This window comes from Budorcas taxicolor, chromosome 9, assembly GCF_023091745.1.
Source record: "Budorcas taxicolor isolate Tak-1 chromosome 9, Takin1.1, whole genome shotgun sequence".
NCBI classification, from domain to species: Eukaryota; Metazoa; Chordata; class Mammalia; order Artiodactyla; family Bovidae; genus Budorcas; species Budorcas taxicolor.
In genome coordinates, this window is record NC_068918.1 from 36,192,146 (window position 1) to 36,209,382 (window position 17,237).

Genomic DNA, 17,237 nt, shown 5'->3' on the forward strand with positions numbered 1-17,237 from the left:
ATATCATGGGTTTGAGGTCAAGCATCTAATACCTCCTGCCCTGCCCCCACTCCCAAAATAAAAGATGTTCAACAAACAAACACATTGGCAGAAAAGACAAGCCGAACCAGAAGGATGAACAAAAAAACCCTAGATGATTTTCAATCCTCCCACCTTGGTCCCTTCTCAACTGGTGAATTTGAGACATGTGTGCTGCTCAGCCGCATTGGATTCTTTGCGACCCCCATGGGCTGTAGCTTCCAGGTTCCTCTGTCCATGGGATTTTCCAGGCAAGAATACTGGAGTGGGTTGCCATTTCCTTGTCCAAGGGATCTTTCCAACCCAGGGATTGAACCTGCCTCTTCTGCATTGACAGGCGGGTTCTTTAGCACTGAGACACCTGGGGAGCCCAAGGACTCATCAGTTGTCCTACTCACACCTCATAGCACCTAAATAATCCAGTTGTCCAATCACACAGCGCCCACCAGGGGTGTTGAGGATACGGGTGGTGTTTCCTTCTTAGTCCTCACGATCCATTATTACTGCCCTTCCAAGTCCAGGGCTACAGGCGGTGGAAATTAGGTCACCTCAAGAGCCTCCGCTCTCAATGCTGGGAAGGCTAGGTCTCTCTTCGCCGCCCCTACCCAGTCCCAGAACAGGAATTTTCAATTCGATCAGAGAACCGAGTAAGCAAACGCCGCGATTCGTTCGGCTTGAGGCAAGTCCGGCGAGCGCTGCAATGGCGAAGCGGCCAGCAGGGGGACTTCGGGGAGGGCGGGAGGGGCCAGGAGGCGTGGTGGCCCCGCAGGCGTGATCGCACGTGTGCCCGGCGCGCGGGCCGGGCCGGCGTGTTGGGCGTGTCCCCGGCCCGCGCGGGTCCCTCTCCGGCGCGTGGTGAGCGCCGTGGCCCCGCTGGCGTGGCGGGGACCCTCGGCTCGGTGGTCCAGGCGTGGGCCCGGGCGGCGGCGCGGGCGCGGCCGGTGCTCCTGCAGAGGGAGCTGTGCGCCCGGCCTGGCGCACGCACGGCGCCGCCCGCTCCCTCTTGCCGCCGCCGCCGCCGCTGGGCCCGCCCGCCGGGGAGGGGCTCCGGGCCTCGCCGACAGCTGCTTCCTGCTTCCCGCACGTCCTCGCCGCCGCGCAGCCGGTCCGGTCCTGAGTCCCGGCCGAGAGTCCCGGTCGAGAGCAGCCCGTCGCCGCCGTCGCCTTCCCGGCACCCGCCTCGCCCCGCGGCCCGCTCGCGTCCGCCCCAGAGCCCACGCCGCCCCTGCGCGTCCCCGGCCATGCTGTCCTTCCAGTACCCCGACGTGTACCGCGACGAGACCGCTGTGAGTACCCAGCTGCGCCTGGCCCACTCCCCGCCGCCCGCGGCCCCTCACCCCCTGCGGCCCCTCACCCCCCTGCTCTCCCCTCCCCCTCGGCCTTTGTTTGCGAGACCCGGCTGGGGGCGCCCGGCTCCTCCCGAGGCGCGGGGGCCCTGGTGGCCGTCACCCTCCGCCCGCTGGCGGCGGAGCCGGTGGTTAGCCGCCGCTGGACCACTTCCCAAGATCATCGGGGTCAAGGGCGAACACTCAGGTGGGCATGGGCGTCTTAAGAGAGTGGGAAGACAGAACGTGTCACTGCATTTTTGCTTGGAGGAGGCTCTTAAATATGGAGGTAGGAGAAAGTGTGAATGTGTGTAGATGATGTCCAATTATAAGACAAAAGCAAACTTTTTCAACTCACAAATTAAAAATACTTAGAGTTGAAGTTCATTCATTCGATTTTTAAAACGTGTGTGGAGCGCTTCCCCCTGCCGGGTGCTGGCGGCGGGCGCTGGGGATTCAGGGCGGACATAGAGTCCGTGGAAGGTGAGGCAGGGCCCCGTGGTGTGACAGTGCTGATCCGCGTGTTCCTAAACCAGAGCAGAGTCGGCGGGGGCCAGAGGAGGCCTTAGAAGAGGATAGGGTGGTCTTTCGCAGAATGAAGTTTTGCCTAGTGCAGGGCTTAGCCACCATTTCCCTCAGTTTGTAGATAACCTCAGAGTCACTGTGGAGATCCCCTGGGTGGAATTCTGGGCAGACACCTTTTTTTTTTTTTTTTTTTGCGTGTAAAAATTAGTTTGGCATCTTAAGAACTGGAGTAAATCCAAATGTTGTGGGCATAATTCTCGTAGGAATAGCCAGATTCCTCAGATGACTTAAAATAGAGTTGGAATAAAAAGATTTTTGTATAATACAGTTCTAGTTTTTTTTTCTGCTTGCTTTGACCCGATTTGTGCCTGAAGTCTGTACTTTAAAGCACTTCTCATCTTAGGGTAAAGGGTTCTGGGGCTTTAGAGCGAAGGATGTAAGGGTTGTTTTACATTAAGACTTCCAAGTGGTACTAATGCATTCATGGTTTCTTTGACCTGTGGCCATCTGGTAACCATGTTTTCTCGTCTGTCCAGCTGCTTGCTTAGTAAATTTACTCGCCCAAGAAGCCCTTGGTTCAAGAGTTGTTTCCTTTGTGCAACAGGAGTAACGTGATCGAGCAGGAGTGGAAAGGGGACAGACCAAGTAAGAAGACCTGAGTGCTAGTTGTGGCTTTGTCACTCCCTCCCTGGACGCCCTTTGGCAGATCCCTTGCCTGTTACAGGCCTTCTCTTCCCTGAATGAACTGTTAGGGCTGGCTTGGCTAACAGCAGAGCTTACTTGCTTTTGTAGTAAGAGTATCAATCATTTGTTCATTCATGTGTTGCCCTGGCCCTGCAGTATGCCAAACATGAGTAGTGGAAAGGCATAAATATCTTGGTTTGGTTTTTGAGGATCTTTGAGTTTTCAGGAGAGATAAAATTATAACATTTGATAAGTACTGTTTTAGATTTGTTTTATTTAAATGGGGGAGGAGTGCTTCTCTCTTAACTTTTCACTTTGGGGGTTTCCAAAATGCTGCAGTTCACCTAATCTGTGTTTAACAGTTCTTGAAAGGGTTAAGTGAGGATTTTATGAAGGTGTCAGAAAGATTATGAACAATTAACTTAAAAGAGTATACCGTGGATTTTAATACTCCAGTTCTTTTGCATCAGAGGAGTCGTGATCAGCCTCAAGGCCGAGGAAATGTAGCGCTTGGTCCAGCCTGGACCCTGCTCTGTAGATCACACAGGTTACTTGTCCCAGCCCTGACAGCCTGTGGGCAGTGTCTTTTTCCTGTGACATCCTGATTACTAAAGCAGGCTTGGCTTATGCATTTACTCAAATTGTAGCCTTGATTTCTAGGATGGGTTTATTTCTCTCCAGCAGGCGCTAGCCATTGCTGTAGCTCTCTGTCTCTCTCCCTTGAGCGTCTTCCAGCCATGCACTGAACAGTCTCCTGCTGAACTGTGGGGTTGGAGCTTACGATCCCATTGGATGGATTTCTGCGTTAGCTAGCAGAGTTTTGGAAACCATGCTGTTCCAGTGATACTGTGGCCCATCCCCCGAGAGTGTTACCCTCAGGGAATTCAGGCCTGCAGTGGCAAGGTGTGCAGGGTGAGTGGAAAACGCAGAGGAGAATGACATTAATTTGCTTCAGGAGGTGGAGACAGTATGAGAATTGAGGCTGGAACTTGGTCAGTTGGTTAAGGTTGAAAGGACATTCCTGGTCATGTGACTTAAAGTCATAGTTATGTAGGGCTGGACAGTCATGGAATTGCGTTTGTTTTGGGATGGCAGGAAGGCCATTGTGACCAGAACATCTAGGGTGTAAGCTTGGATGGCAGCTGGAAAGGGAAGATGAAATGGGGCCAGGTTTGATGGGCTCTGCCTGCTGTGTGTACAAATATGCACTTAGTCCCAGAGGCAGCAGGCAAACTATTGACCAATACAAGTGAAATATTATTAGTGATAGTGTCTTATCAGAACTCTCTTTTTAAAGCCTCTTTGGAAAATATGGAATGGTTTGTGAACTTCAATCAGATGGGAGAATCAGGTACTATATAGCTTGAGTTCAGGGGATGTGGTCTATGAGATCACCCTATTTGTAGGATATGCTGTTATGAAAGAAAAATGTAGGGGCCAGGTGGATGTGGGGAGGGCACATGGCTCCTGGGATTGTCCTGGAGAGAATCTGTTTCTTGTCCTGGTTAGAGCGTAACTGACTTCAGTCTGCTTTAGATTATAAGACAGGTACTGGAAAGTTGGGGCTGCTTGCTCAGAGGTGAACACCATCAGTAGGCAGTCCAGTAGGGTACACTGGGTTCCAAGTAAAGGTCCAGCTGTGCACCTGCCAATTCGCAACTGGTCTGCTTCATTAGCAAAAGGTCAAGTCCTCAGGCTTTGGAGTCTGCTGAAGGTGAGATCACTGTTCTACCTCCTGCTTGTTAACCATCTGACCCTTGTCAGCTGCTTTAACTATGTCCAGCTTCAGCTTCAGTTTCCTCATCTGGAAAAATGAGCTGGTAGGAGCCTTACAGTGAGGACCAGATCAGATAAATGTGACTATGGCACCGTGTTTAGCTCACAGCAGATCTACAGTCTTCACCCTTCCAATCTCTGTGAATTGCATTCTGCAGCTGTAAAAAAGGAATATAATCAGCTCTCTTACAAAGGTGCTTTAAAACATCAGGCACAACAGTATGGATATTCAGCAGACGTTCATTGCTTTGGGTCTAGCCTGTGGCAGCACTTTCACTTAGCCATAAAACTAAGATTTGCTGTTAATCTTTCCCCCTCTATGAAAAGTTAAGTTTCTGGATATGTCTGAGTTTTAGTAGCATCAGCAAATTTGGAAAACTCAACAGTGGCCACAGGACTGGAAAAGGTCAGTTTTCATTCCAATCCCAAAGAAAGGCAATGCCAAAGAATGCTCAAACTACCACACAATTGCACTCATTTCACATGCTAGTAAAGTAATGCTCGAAATTCTTCAAGCCAGGCTTCAACAGTACGTGAACCATGAACTTCCAGATGTTCAAGCTGGATTTAGAAAAGGAAGGGAAACCAGAGATCAAATTGCCAACATCTGCTGGATCATCAAAAAAGCAAGAGAGTTCCAGAAAAATATCTACTTCTGCTTTATTGACTATGCCAAAGACTTTGACTGTGTGGACCACAACAAACTCTGGAAAATTCTGAAAGAGATGGGAATACTGGACCACCTGACCTGCCTCTTGAGAAACCTGTATGCAGGTCAGGAAGCAAGAGTTACAACTGGACTTGGAACAACAGACTGGTTCCAAATAGGAAAAGGAGTACGTCAAGGCTGTATCTTGTCACCCTGCTTATTTAACTTCTATGCAGAGTACATCATGAGAAATGCTAAGCTGGAAGAAGAACAAGCTGGAATCAAGATTATTGGGAGAAATATCAATAACCTCAGATATGCAGATGACACCACTCTTCTGGCAGAAAGTGAAGAGGAACTAAAAGCCTGTTGCTAAAAGTGAAAGAGGACAGTGAAAAAGTTGGCTTAAAGCTCAGCATTCAGAAAACGAAGATCATGGCATCTGGTCCCATCACTTCATGGCAAATAGATGGGAAAACAGTAAAAACAGTGACAGACTATTTTTGGGGGGGCTCCAAAATCACTTGCAGATGGTGACTGCAGCCATGAAATTAAAAGACGCTTGCTCCTTGGAAGGAAAGTTATGAGCAACCTAGACAGCATGTTAAAAAGCAGAGATATTACACTGCCAACGACAGCACGTCTAGTCAAAGCTATGGTTTTTCCAGTGGTCATGTGTGGATGTGAGAGTTGGACTATAAAGAAAGCTTAGTGCCGAAGAACTGATGAATCTTCTTGAGAGTCCCTTGGACTGCAAGGAGATCCAGCCATTCAAACCTGAAGGACATCAGTCCTGAATATTCATTGGAAGGACTGATGCTAGAGCCGAAACTCCAATACTTCGGCCACCTGATGGGAAGAACTGACTCATCTGAAAAAAAACCCTGATGCTACTGGGAAAGATTGAAGGCAGGAGGAGAAGGGGATGACAGAGGATGAGATGGTTGGATGGCATCACCAACTCAATGGACATGAGTTTGAGTAAACTCAGGGAGTTGGCAATGGACAGGGAGGCCTGGCATGCTGCAGTCCATGGTGTTGCAAAGAGTCGGACATGACTGAGCGACTGAACTGAATTGAGGAACATTTTTAAAGTGTCTGGTCCATCCCTTCCGAGGAATATTTGGGGGAGAGCTATTTGCAGATTGTTTTGAGTCTCAGCTCTGATTCTGAACTCTGTGTGGCCCTGGGCATGTTGCCATCTTGTGCTTGACATTGCTCCTAAAAATGCTGGGTTGGAAGATCTTGCACAACTTTACATTTTTTTGATTCCTATTGTCAGAGAAAAGATGGTTGTTACTGTAAGCATGTTTTGTAGCCATTTCAAGGTGTGTACGGAGAAGGCAATGGCACCCCACTCCAGTACTCTTGCCTGGAAAATCCCATGGATGGAGGAGCGTGGTAGGCTGCAGTCCATGGGGTCGCTAAGAGTCGGACACGACTGGGCGACTTCACCTTCACTTTTCACTTTCCTGCATTGGAGAAGGAAATGGCAACCCACTCCAGTGTTCTTGCCTGGAGAATCCCACAGATGGGGGAGCCTGGTGGGCTGCCGTCTATGGGGTCGCACAGAGTCGGACATGACTAAAGCGACTTAGCAGCAGTAGCAGCAAGGTATGTAAAATGTAAGAGACTTACAGATGAGAAAACAGGGCAGAAAACCTTTTCTTCAGTGGTGATAATCAGCTAAAATTTAGAGAGGTTTTGGGTAAGGATTGAAAATTGGTAATTTTAGGAAGACTCATCGGGAAGGCTTTCATCTGGTTTTGTGTGCCTTGCACTTTTTGGTCATTATATGCTGAGCAGTTCTTATGTTCCAGCTCAGTTGCCTGTCCTTCCAGGTGTGCATGTCTCCAGGTGCTCTCTCCCCAGCACCAGATGCAGAAAGATGCTGACCCCTTGCAGAAAGCCAGGGGTCTGAGGCTTGGGAGAGAGTCTCAGTAGACCAACAGCCACAGTAGAATTTTGATAAACAGTAGAAACAGCAGGTTTTACCTTTTCCAGGAGAGTGTTTGCCTTCCTTAGGGAATAGCCCTTACCTTTTGGTATTACAGAACAAAACCAAGGAGACAGGTGCAAAATATCTGAGACACTGGTTGTCTTCCAGATAATTGCACACAGGAAGCCTCAAATGGAATGTTGTTCAGTTGTTGAGAAAGACTTGATTGGAAAGATGTTGTCCATGTGGTTTCATTTGATTAGATTAATCACATTACACTGTTATTGGGGTATTTATCTGTCGGTAGTTTCTTTAGGCATAATCACCTGGGGAGTGGTGACTTCCAGTTGGTCTTCCAGACTCAGTCAGTCTCTGAGACCAGGCCCACCCAGAAATTTGGTTTTCCAAAAGTTCCCACGAGGGGACTTCCGAAGGTGTCCCCTCAGCCAGGCTCTCCTGGCACTCAGCAGTTTTATCTCATCAAATATCAGGGTAGTCTAAATGCGTGATACCTTTGTGCCTCCTTTCTTACACAGTGAAAGAAAGCATTTCATAACAATACATTGAACAGACTAGAAGCTTCAGTTGTAGAAATGTTCTTTCATTACATGAAAGTCAGCTTTCTCTGACGTCACTGAGCATCATTACACATCAGTTAACTTGCTTTTCGGTAGTTTAGACTTAAAGCCAAAACTGATCATACTGTACACTGTCGGGAGATCTCCTAAGCATCTGTAAGCTTAGCAAGAACGGGGCAGTGCACCCGTGTGTGATGGCTCCTTCCCAAGCGGGCCCTTCCGGTGTCCCCTCTGCATTGTGTCACTCAGCGCTTGGCGACCAACATGTTTTCAAGTTTCTTTAACAGAGTGGCAGGCCTTTGTTTTGTGTTGTACAGACAGAGCTGTTCCTAGTCTGACCTTTCATCTCTCTTCCCGCTCCAGCTAAAATGTTCTTTTCATTAAAGGTGGTTTGACACCTTTGAGAACCTTCCAACTTTGGTTCATGTGGCAATTTGGGCAGACACGTTGCCAGTGAGCCAATTGGGCTATTTCAGACTGCCCCTTTCTTATCTCTGTCACATTTGAAAAGTAGTGATGTAGTTGGGGTTAGACACTAGTTATCTAATACCACATTTTGTCTTTTGCAGGTACAGGATTATCATGGGCATAAAATCTGTGACCCTTACGCTTGGCTTGAAGACCCAGACAGCGAGCAGACGAAGGTAAATGAGGGCTTATGATGAAAGAGAAGGTGGTCTTCATAGCTCAGACCAAACCGTAAACATCAGTAACATGGCTTTTCCCTCCTGGTATTATCCTGTGTTGTCTGCAGTGGGATGATGAATAGACGTGTTATAATACCACTCTCTGAAATGATTCATGAGAAAAAGTGAAAGTGTTTGTAGTCCCATAGGAGATCACATAGCTGTTTTGAATAGTGCTTATGGACTATAGGGACACCGATGAACCAACCGTTTGAAATGAAAGTTCTTGAAAAAAGGAAAACAAATTTTTACCAAAGAAAAATAAAAACCTAGAGAATAATTATGTGAAAAAAAAAATTGCCTAATACATTTTTTCCCAAAGGAAAGAAAATATATTGAAGAAGTTGTACCAAGTCTTGAAAACTGAATGCTGGCCTTAGATTACTTATTGATTTTAATGCAACAACAATACAACAACTAAATTATAAGTAAACTGAATTCTCAGTATCTTTTTATCTTTTATAAGGGGATGAAGGGGAGAATTTTCTACTCTGTCTAAAAATATGAAATTTTCCTATTCTTGTGGAGAAACGTGTAGTATTTTGGGGTGAAGTCTCCTTTTGTTAATGAAGTTTACCCCTAAGTGTGATGTCCGATGGATACTGTTTTCCTTCTTGGAGTGCCCAGGACTTGTCATTTGAGATTCACTATTCACATATGCTGTATGTGGTTAAGTCTGCTTGGATGAGGGAATAGTGTTTCTCCAATCCACTCCAAGTTCTTTGGCTTTTTTGTTTATAGCCATATTAACTTGGTGTATAAAAATATGTATACAATTTCTAATATCCTCAGCACTCCAGAAGTTTATTTGAGCTTCTTTAGAATCCCAGAGTACATTTCCCATTAAAAAAAAAAAAGTTAATGCCTGCTGAGTGGTTTTCTAGGCCAGCTTCTAAAAGCCTGTGTCTTAGTGGTTCTTGTACCTTGTGGTCCCTCGCCACTGTGTATATCAGTGTTCTACTGGAGGACTGAACTCAGATTTCCAAGACAATTCAGATTTTCCAAGAAGGCATTCCCTTCTGATGTGGACCGGGCCAGTGGGATTGGGATGCTTTCCTTGCCCACGCCCACCCCCCACTCCCTGTCCCGTACTCTTGCAACTCTTTCGTGCTCCCTGGCCAGTGGGTTGCAGACTCCACTGCCTTCATGTCCTTAGGGAAAAGCTTCACCAGGAATGGAGTGGAGTGAAGGGCTTAGCCAGGGACGATGTTACATGGAAGAGGAGACAGCAGAAGCAGAAAGAGGTTGCTCCTGCTGGAGTAAATCCCGTGTCAGCTGGTTTTTCTCCCTTCATTCCCAAGGCACTAGCTTGCCTGCTTCTCTTTCTGGCACCCTTGGCTGTTCTTCATGGCAAGCGTTTCTCTTCTCCTCTGCCCACTGCAGAAACTCTTAAAACTTCTCCCCTGTCCTTTGTCCTTGAAGTAAGCACACCACCATTTTGAGGTTTTCTCGTGGTTTTTATTTGTACCTGTACTCCCTCATTCTCACCCTTTCCCCATTCCTTTCAAGAAAGACAGAGGTCTCATGGGTGAGAATGGTTGATGTTTGGATTTTTATTTTTCCTTGGTGAAGCAGTGAGTTTTAGAGGTTGGTGGGTAGCAAATGAGGAACAAATGGGTAACTGGAGGAGCAGGCAGAGGCTTCAGCTCTGCAAGTGAGGCTAGGAGGAGCAGGGAGCAGGGGGAGGGCTGCAACCTCTCCTCAACCCTGCCACAGACAACCTTGGTCCTCCAACTTTGGACTGGGCTGAGACGGATTGAGCCTGAAAACAGAGGGTCACAGGCAGCCACTTAGCCTGTAGTGGATGGAGAGCCGGAGAGAAGGAGATGAACTTCCTGTGCATCTCTGGAGAACTGCCCCCAAGGACTGTTTCTTTGTTGATTTCTTTGTCTAAGGAGTTGGGTACAACCTGGATTTCTGCAGCCTCTGATGGGGATTGAGTGATTCAGCTATGTTAGAATGACCCAGTTTTTCTTTATGTGTTAATGCATGCACATTTTGCTATGCCTTCCTCATTTGATGTTGTCTGGTCCTGTGATTGACAAGCCACTTAACTAGTAGGTGAAACTTTGCTGATTAGTGATCTTCTAGTCAGCATTGGATAGACGCTAATGACATTGGTATATACACTGTTATTTTCATGGTGTGTATTTAATAATAGATGTTTACTGTGTGCTGGGCACTTCAGGGGTAGCTTTGCATACCCTGTCTCATTCAGTTCTCAAATCCTGAAGTAGATCTTTTTCTTTTCCCCATTTCACAGATGAAGAAATTGAGTTTGAATGATTAAATAATGTGTCCAAGGTCACTGAGCTTATAAGTGGAATCGGGTGGTCCAGGTGGTTATCAACTTCACATTAAAGAAATGATAAAAAATCAAAGACTCTGGGTGTAGTAGCTTTGAGAATGCACGCTGTAGGAGTAGAGTCGTGTCTTTGCTTGCCGTGGGACATTATGGGTCCTCCTACAAGCATGCCGGGTGACCCCTCCATGCCTGCTTCATGCTAACCTGTCCAGGCAGTGCTCCTCAGGTGTCAGGGCCGTGCAGCTAGTGCCTGCCCTGCATCCTTCTCCTGAAGCAACCTCGTTATTGACAGAAGCTGGTTGTCATCTGAGATCTGATGAGTGAAATTTTTGTCTCAGATTGAAAAGATAGGGTGTGTTTTCCTAATGAGCAGAAGAGCAGCAGGAACATTTTCTACTCACAGTTAGAGGCATGTACCCAGAAGTGGGTGTATTAGCCATACCTCGGTGTAAAGAGGAAAATCTTCATGTAGCCTTTAAAACAAAGAAAAGCTGCTTGTTACATTTTCAATAAAAACCAGCCCGGAAGTGAGGAACATTGATAGCTCAAGATCTGAAATGCTATCAGTAAGTCTTTGATTTAATCTCATGTTTAATAGAGCTTATCCAATTCTGACAGTTCCTGGCATTTGAGGCTTTATCCTTTATTAAAGAAATATCAGCAGACTTGTAACTTGAAAATTCTCAAAGATGGTGGCGGTGGGGACTTGAATCTGGATGAATCCTTTCAAGTTGCCAAGGCCCACATAACCCTATTTTATAGCAGATGTACCAGTTTGTAGAATATCCTGTGCAGCTCAGTTGTTTAAGATCAGTTCAGCCTTAATTTAAAAACTCGGGAGAACTACTTTGCAAAGAGGAAACAGTAGACCAGCACTGCCTAGTAGGTATATAATGTAAGCCACATATATAATTGAAATTTTTCTGGTAGCCACATTAAAAAAGTAAGAAGAAACAGGAAATTAATTAAAGTACTTTAGTATATTCAAAGTACTAACATCTCAACATGTAATCAATATAAAATATTGTTAAGGTATCTGCATTCTTTTAGACTAAATTTTCAAAATCCAATGTGTATTTTACACTTGCTGCTGCTGCTGCTGCTGCTGCTGGTAAGTCACTTCAGTCGTGTCTGACTCTGCGCGACCCCATAGACGGCACCCCACCAGGCTCCCCTGTCCCTGGGATTCTCCAGGCAAGAATACTGGAGTGGGTTGCCATTTCCTTCTCCAGTGCATGAAAGTGAAAAGTGAAAGTGAAGTTGCTCAGTCGTGTCCGACTCTTAGTGACCCCATGGACTGCAGCCTACCTGGCTCCTCCATCCATGGGAGTTTCCAGGTAAGAGTACTGGAATGGGGTGCCATCGCCTTCTCCAATATTACACTTATAGCACATATCTGTTCAGTTCAGTTCAGTCGCTCAGTCGTGTCCAACTCTGCGACCCCATGAATTGCAGCACGCCAGGCCTCCCTGTCCATCACCAACTCCCAGAGTTCACTCAGACTCACGTCCATCAAGTTGGTGGTGCCATCCAGCTATCTCATCTTCTATCGTCTCCTTCTCCTCCTGCCCCCAATCCCTCTCAGCATCAGAGTCTTTTCCAATGAGTCAGCTCTACTCATGAGGTGGCCAAAGTGCTGGAGTTTCAGCTTTAGCATCATTCCTTCCAAAGAACACCCGGGACTGATCTCCTTTAGAATGGACTGGTTGGACCTCCTTGCAGTCCAAGTGACTCTCAAGAGTCTTCTCCAACACCACAGTTCAAAAGCATCAATTCTTTGGCACTCAGCTTTCTTCACACATCCATACATGACTACTGGAAAAACCATAGCCATGACTAGATGGACCTTTGTTGGCAAAGTAATGTCTCTGCTTTTGAATATGCTATCTAGGTTGGTCATAACTTTCCTTCCAAGGAGTAAGCGTCTTTTAATTTCATGGCTGCAATCACCATCTGCAGTGATTTTGGAGCTCAAAAAGATAAAGTCTGACACTATTTCCACTGTTTCCCCATCTATTTCCCATGAAGTGATGGGACCAGATGCCATGATCTTAGTTTTCTGAAGGTTGAGCTTTGAGCCAACTTTTTCACTCTCCTCTTCAGAGCAGCCGCATATTGGGTGCTCAGTTACCACATGTGGCTAATGGCTGCCAGTATTGGACAGTGAGGATTCGGACCAACCTTTCTTGTGAACTTTGATGTGAAGACTATAAACAGTGATAGCAGGTTAAAAATAAAAAAGGAGAATTTGTCACAGAAATTCAGTTTAATATTATTATATCCATAGATTAAGTAAACCTATATAACTAATCTAATCTAGGTAATGTTTTAAGAATTTTTTAAAAAATCCAAAACTAAAAATAGTAATAGCTTTAATAGTAAGTATTCAAAGCAACCTGAACACTAGACTGGAATAACTCTGTCGCTGCTGTTTTCATATGTTTGCAAAACTTTGACCAGTGCAGTAAAACATGAACTAAAATTTGTAGAGGATAAAATAAAATTATCATTAATTATCGGTCTGTGATTATGCATCTAGAAAACCCAAGGGAAACAACTGAAAACAGAATGAATTGAATAAAGCATGTATGTATGGAATAAATATAAAATCAATACCACTCATACATAACATCAATGATGAGGAATCAGCCCACCCAGCAGCTGCAACAAAAAGTAAATACTTAAGGAATAAAGAGTTTTCAGGCCTACTGGGCAAGTAATAGTGTCACTTCAGATAGAAAAGGGCCAGTTTCGAGTGTTATTTTTAATAGTGGAAAATTGAAAATCTCCATTTCCAACAGTGGTTTAGCATTTAAGTTGAACCTGGTAGCTGTGCTTGACGCAGTAGTCCGTGCATCTGTTACAGTGTTGGGCTGTAAGCTTTGCTTTGCTAAGTGGAAAGTGCTCCTGGTGGAGCAGGAAGTGGGAGAAGGGTGCATGAGTGTGGCGCTCTTGGGGGTGACGACTTTATAAAGTGCCTTTTTAGGTCTCAAAGACAGTGGTGTGTTGCTGTTTGCTTGCAGTTCTAGAAGAATCTGTATGGAAATACAAACTTAACGAAAGATAAAGGGAAGACTCTGTTGAAAGCTCTTTAGACATCTGCTAACTGCGGTGTACTCTGGAGGTAGACGGCTAAACCATGGTGAAGTCTCACTGGAGTGAGTGGGACACCAGGGAAACCTTGGAAGTGAGATGGTAGAGGGGGAGGGTTTACTCACTGAAAAGAATTTGAAGACTGTGGGGCAGGTCCTAGCAGCGGTGAGCCCATGCTTCCCAGTCAGCAGGCTCTCCCAGCTTGTCCTCCGCAGGTCATGGAAGGAAGTGCGCGCAGCAGTGTTGATGCGTGTGTGCAGCCTGATGCTCTGACTCTGAGGGGACTTGAGCCTCCAGACTACTAATAGTAAGACGCCCACCCCCACCCATTGACTGTAATGTGCATGTGATTCACTTCCTAACCTAACTTCCTAAATTTCCCGGGACAGACAGACAAGTGAACCCCAAACCCCACACTCCGCCTTAGCTCTCTGTAGCATATTTCCTTGTCTCAGTTGGTGTCTTGGCCCCTTTGGGTGAGCCCTACTCGTGTCTCACTTCAGCTCTTACCACGGGCCGTCTCCTCTCTTCCTGTCTGTAAGCCAGTCGTGCGCCCCTTGCAGGGGGCTCACACCCTTCTTCCTTTGCCCCATCTGTCTTCCATCTCTGTGATCAGCAGTGGCTCAGTTGCCAAGCCCAGTGACTTCACCGTCATCCTGTGTTCTTTGTGCAGATGGACCAGTCTTCCTGGGGAATTGTAGAAGCTTTGGTGTACACTGGCAAGGGGGCTGCTCTGCCCCCTCCACCTTGCGCTGCCCTTCAAGCCCTTGAAGTTTGCTTACACTGCTCTTGTCACTGCAGCAGCCATCTTGCTCGCGGGTCTGAAGTGAAGTGAAGTGAAGTGAAGTCGCTCAGTCGTGTCCAACTCTTTGCGACCCCATGGACTATATCCTACCAGGCTCCTCCGTCCATGGGATTCTCCAGGCAAGAGTGCTGGAGTGAGTTGCCATTTCCTTCTCCAGGGGATCTTCCCGACCCAGGGATCGAACCCAGGTCTCCAGCATTCCAGGCAGATGCTTTAACCTCTGAGCTACCAGGGAGATGCTGGGAGGATACCAAATGCATATTTCTTTCTCCTGGCCTCCCCACCCATCATGGTGCAGTCAGTCCACAGGGCACCATCTGCTCCCTTTCCTGATAGTGAGAAATCCTCTGCATTTCTGGGCTTGGTTTTGCAGCCCTGAAGTCCAGATAGACGCAGCATCCTTCTCACCTTTTGAAGAGCCTCCCCATTTCACTCCATCTTGTTGCAGCTTTGACCTCTTGATTGAATTCCAGAACTTGTTACTTAGTGAAGGGGAGATACTTACAAAAGGGGAAAAATTTACATCTGTTATTGTAGCTAATTGTCAAGTCTAGCTTCCACAGAAGCCCTGTCCTGGGGCTTTGGTCCAGGAGGTAAGCAAATGTAGGATACCAGCTGCAGATATCAAAAGACCAATTTGTTTTTGCCCCTCCCTGAGAACTGCCTTGGGCTAAATGACAGTACCAATAGCTCTATTTGCCTTGTGGATCATGAGAGAAGATCTCTTAATAGGAACCACACACCACCACCCCCCACCGCCCCACCCCACTAAATGTATGTTTACTCCTAAAAAATTATCATTTGTTTCATAGAGGATCAAAGAAACAGAGATCTTCTTTTCTAAGACATTATTTGCTCCCTACCCCCTATTTGGAGGAATAGTTAAGGGTTGCCTGTTATACCTTTTGAGAAGGGGCTATGAAGGTAGTGAGCAGAAGTCCCTCACTTTTACAGGTAAGGAAGCTGGAAACATCCCCTTCCCCTGCGTATACTCCTCCCTTCCTCTGCGAGAAAGATTTAAATCTCAAAAGACTTCTGATCAGCTCTAGGATGTTAAATAGCCTAGGATTTCTCTAGGTATTTTAATGTCACAGAGGTTCAGTGGAGAACAACGTTTAGGGCAGTCAGCTCCTTTCCCTGGAATCCTAACTTCTGATATGTGGTTTTCTGCTCACTTTTGTTGTTGTTCTTTAAGATTGACCCTAAAAGGATATAGCATGAAGAGCTGCTCGCTCTGTGCTCATATCAGTCTGGCCTAGATTTCCCTGTGTGGTGTGGTCTCCCTAGTGTGGGGCATGGCCATCATGGGCAAGAACTGATGAGGGGCTGGGGGAGCTGAGATCCTTTTGTCCACTCGCATCTCCCCCTCAGGCTGTCAGGCAGCAGAGCCTACAGAGGGAAAGCTTGCTCCAGGATGTACACTCATGTGAAGGGCTAGTTCAGTGTCTCTAAGCCAGCAGACAGCACATGAAGCTGACTGGGAGTGGAGGAATACTGGATATAATTCACAGCATAGAAGACTGGTTTTGGTTTGCAGTGTTCTTTTGTAGACTTTAGGACAAACTGTGAACATGGTTTTTGTACTGTGAGTTTCCAGACATTTCTGGTGTCACTTCTGTTGGGACACAGGGCAGAGGAACAGAGTATTTGCCAGATGGAACTGGAAGTCATAGCCTGTAGGCTTCCATTTTCTTGACCTGTGAGTACAGCCAGATGTCTTACCTGGGATTTCTTTTCTTCATCTATAAAATGAATATAGTCACACTCAGTTCATCTAGATCCAAGTTTTAGCAACACCCAGCTGAGAAAATGCGTGTAACAGTTCATTTTCCATGCTCAGCAGAGCTCTATACAAAGGTGGTGCAGCTTAGGTGTTGCTGCTTCAATGTATTGAAATGTAGACCTTCAGACTCTAGTCCTCTTATTTGCTTACTCAGAATGTTGAACTTAAGAGATATCTGTGTCTTTTTATTTTCATCTACAAAAGTAGGCAGCATTTTCCTTTTGAAATCTAGTGTCTTAGAAAAAGATACCTATATTTTGAGCATTGAATCTCCACCTTTGCCCGTGGTTGGAACTGTGACTTGTAAGTGTGGTTTTATTGTTCTAAAGTGCAATGATTAAACTAGGCCAAAGATTACCTTGAAGCTGTTAGGTAAACACCTCTTTTAATTGGTGTTTATGAACCCATCGTGAAATGCCCTGCCCTCCATTATTAATGTTTCATGTAAGGACCTGGATTGAGAATTACTACTATGTTTTTCCTAGAAACAGGAAATGCTTTAGGTAAATACATTACCAGTTATTATCTCAGTCTCCAAGACTTCTAAGGTCTTAAAATGTTTCATCACCTACAGAAATGTTTAGCCTTAGTATGGTTTCTTGTAAATCCACAGTTGAAACGTGTATTTAGGGAACCATGTCCTTTTGATCTCTGCTTGGGGTAATTGTCCAAAGTATGATAGAGTTTGCTGGTACTGGGCCATCCTCTTTTCTAAGCAGTCCTTTCTTTTGTCTTTTTCTTGCTTTCTGCAATGGGATTTTTGAGGCAAGCAGCCGAAATGAATTCTGGAGACGTTTGGCAAGTAAGGAATTCATGGCAGGGACAATGAGGCCAGCTTCTGGGTGGACTGGAGAGCTAGGCTTGGAGCAGGCAGGAACCAGGTAGTTCTAGAGCTCCATGGTGGGAATTTCCACTTTTCAGGCAGCACTGCTAATGGCATCAGTGATTACCATCCTTCAGCCCTCTGTCACTTGCTCACTGACTGCATCCCAGGAGAGGGAGTTCTGTGTGGCCAGGCTCCAGACATGTTTGTGCTCATCCCTTGGCTGTACTGTGGCAGTGAGAAAAGAT

The 17,237-nt window shown here is 46.2% G+C and overlaps 1 protein-coding gene across 1 annotated transcript in view; it reads left to right on the top strand.

Moving 5' to 3' along the window:
- Positions 1 to 1,082: 1,082 nt before the first annotated feature.
- The window catches only part of PREP (prolyl endopeptidase), a 141,900-nt gene continuing 125,745 nt past the window's right edge, over positions 1,083 to 17,237 (top strand). The window contains exons 1-2 of the mRNA XM_052646028.1: positions 1,083 to 1,304; positions 8,064 to 8,138. Of these exons, the coding sequence (XP_052501988.1) occupies positions 1,260 to 1,304; positions 8,064 to 8,138 (120 nt within the window). The 5' untranslated portion in view covers positions 1,083 to 1,259. The remainder of the gene's footprint in view (positions 1,305 to 8,063; positions 8,139 to 17,237) is intronic.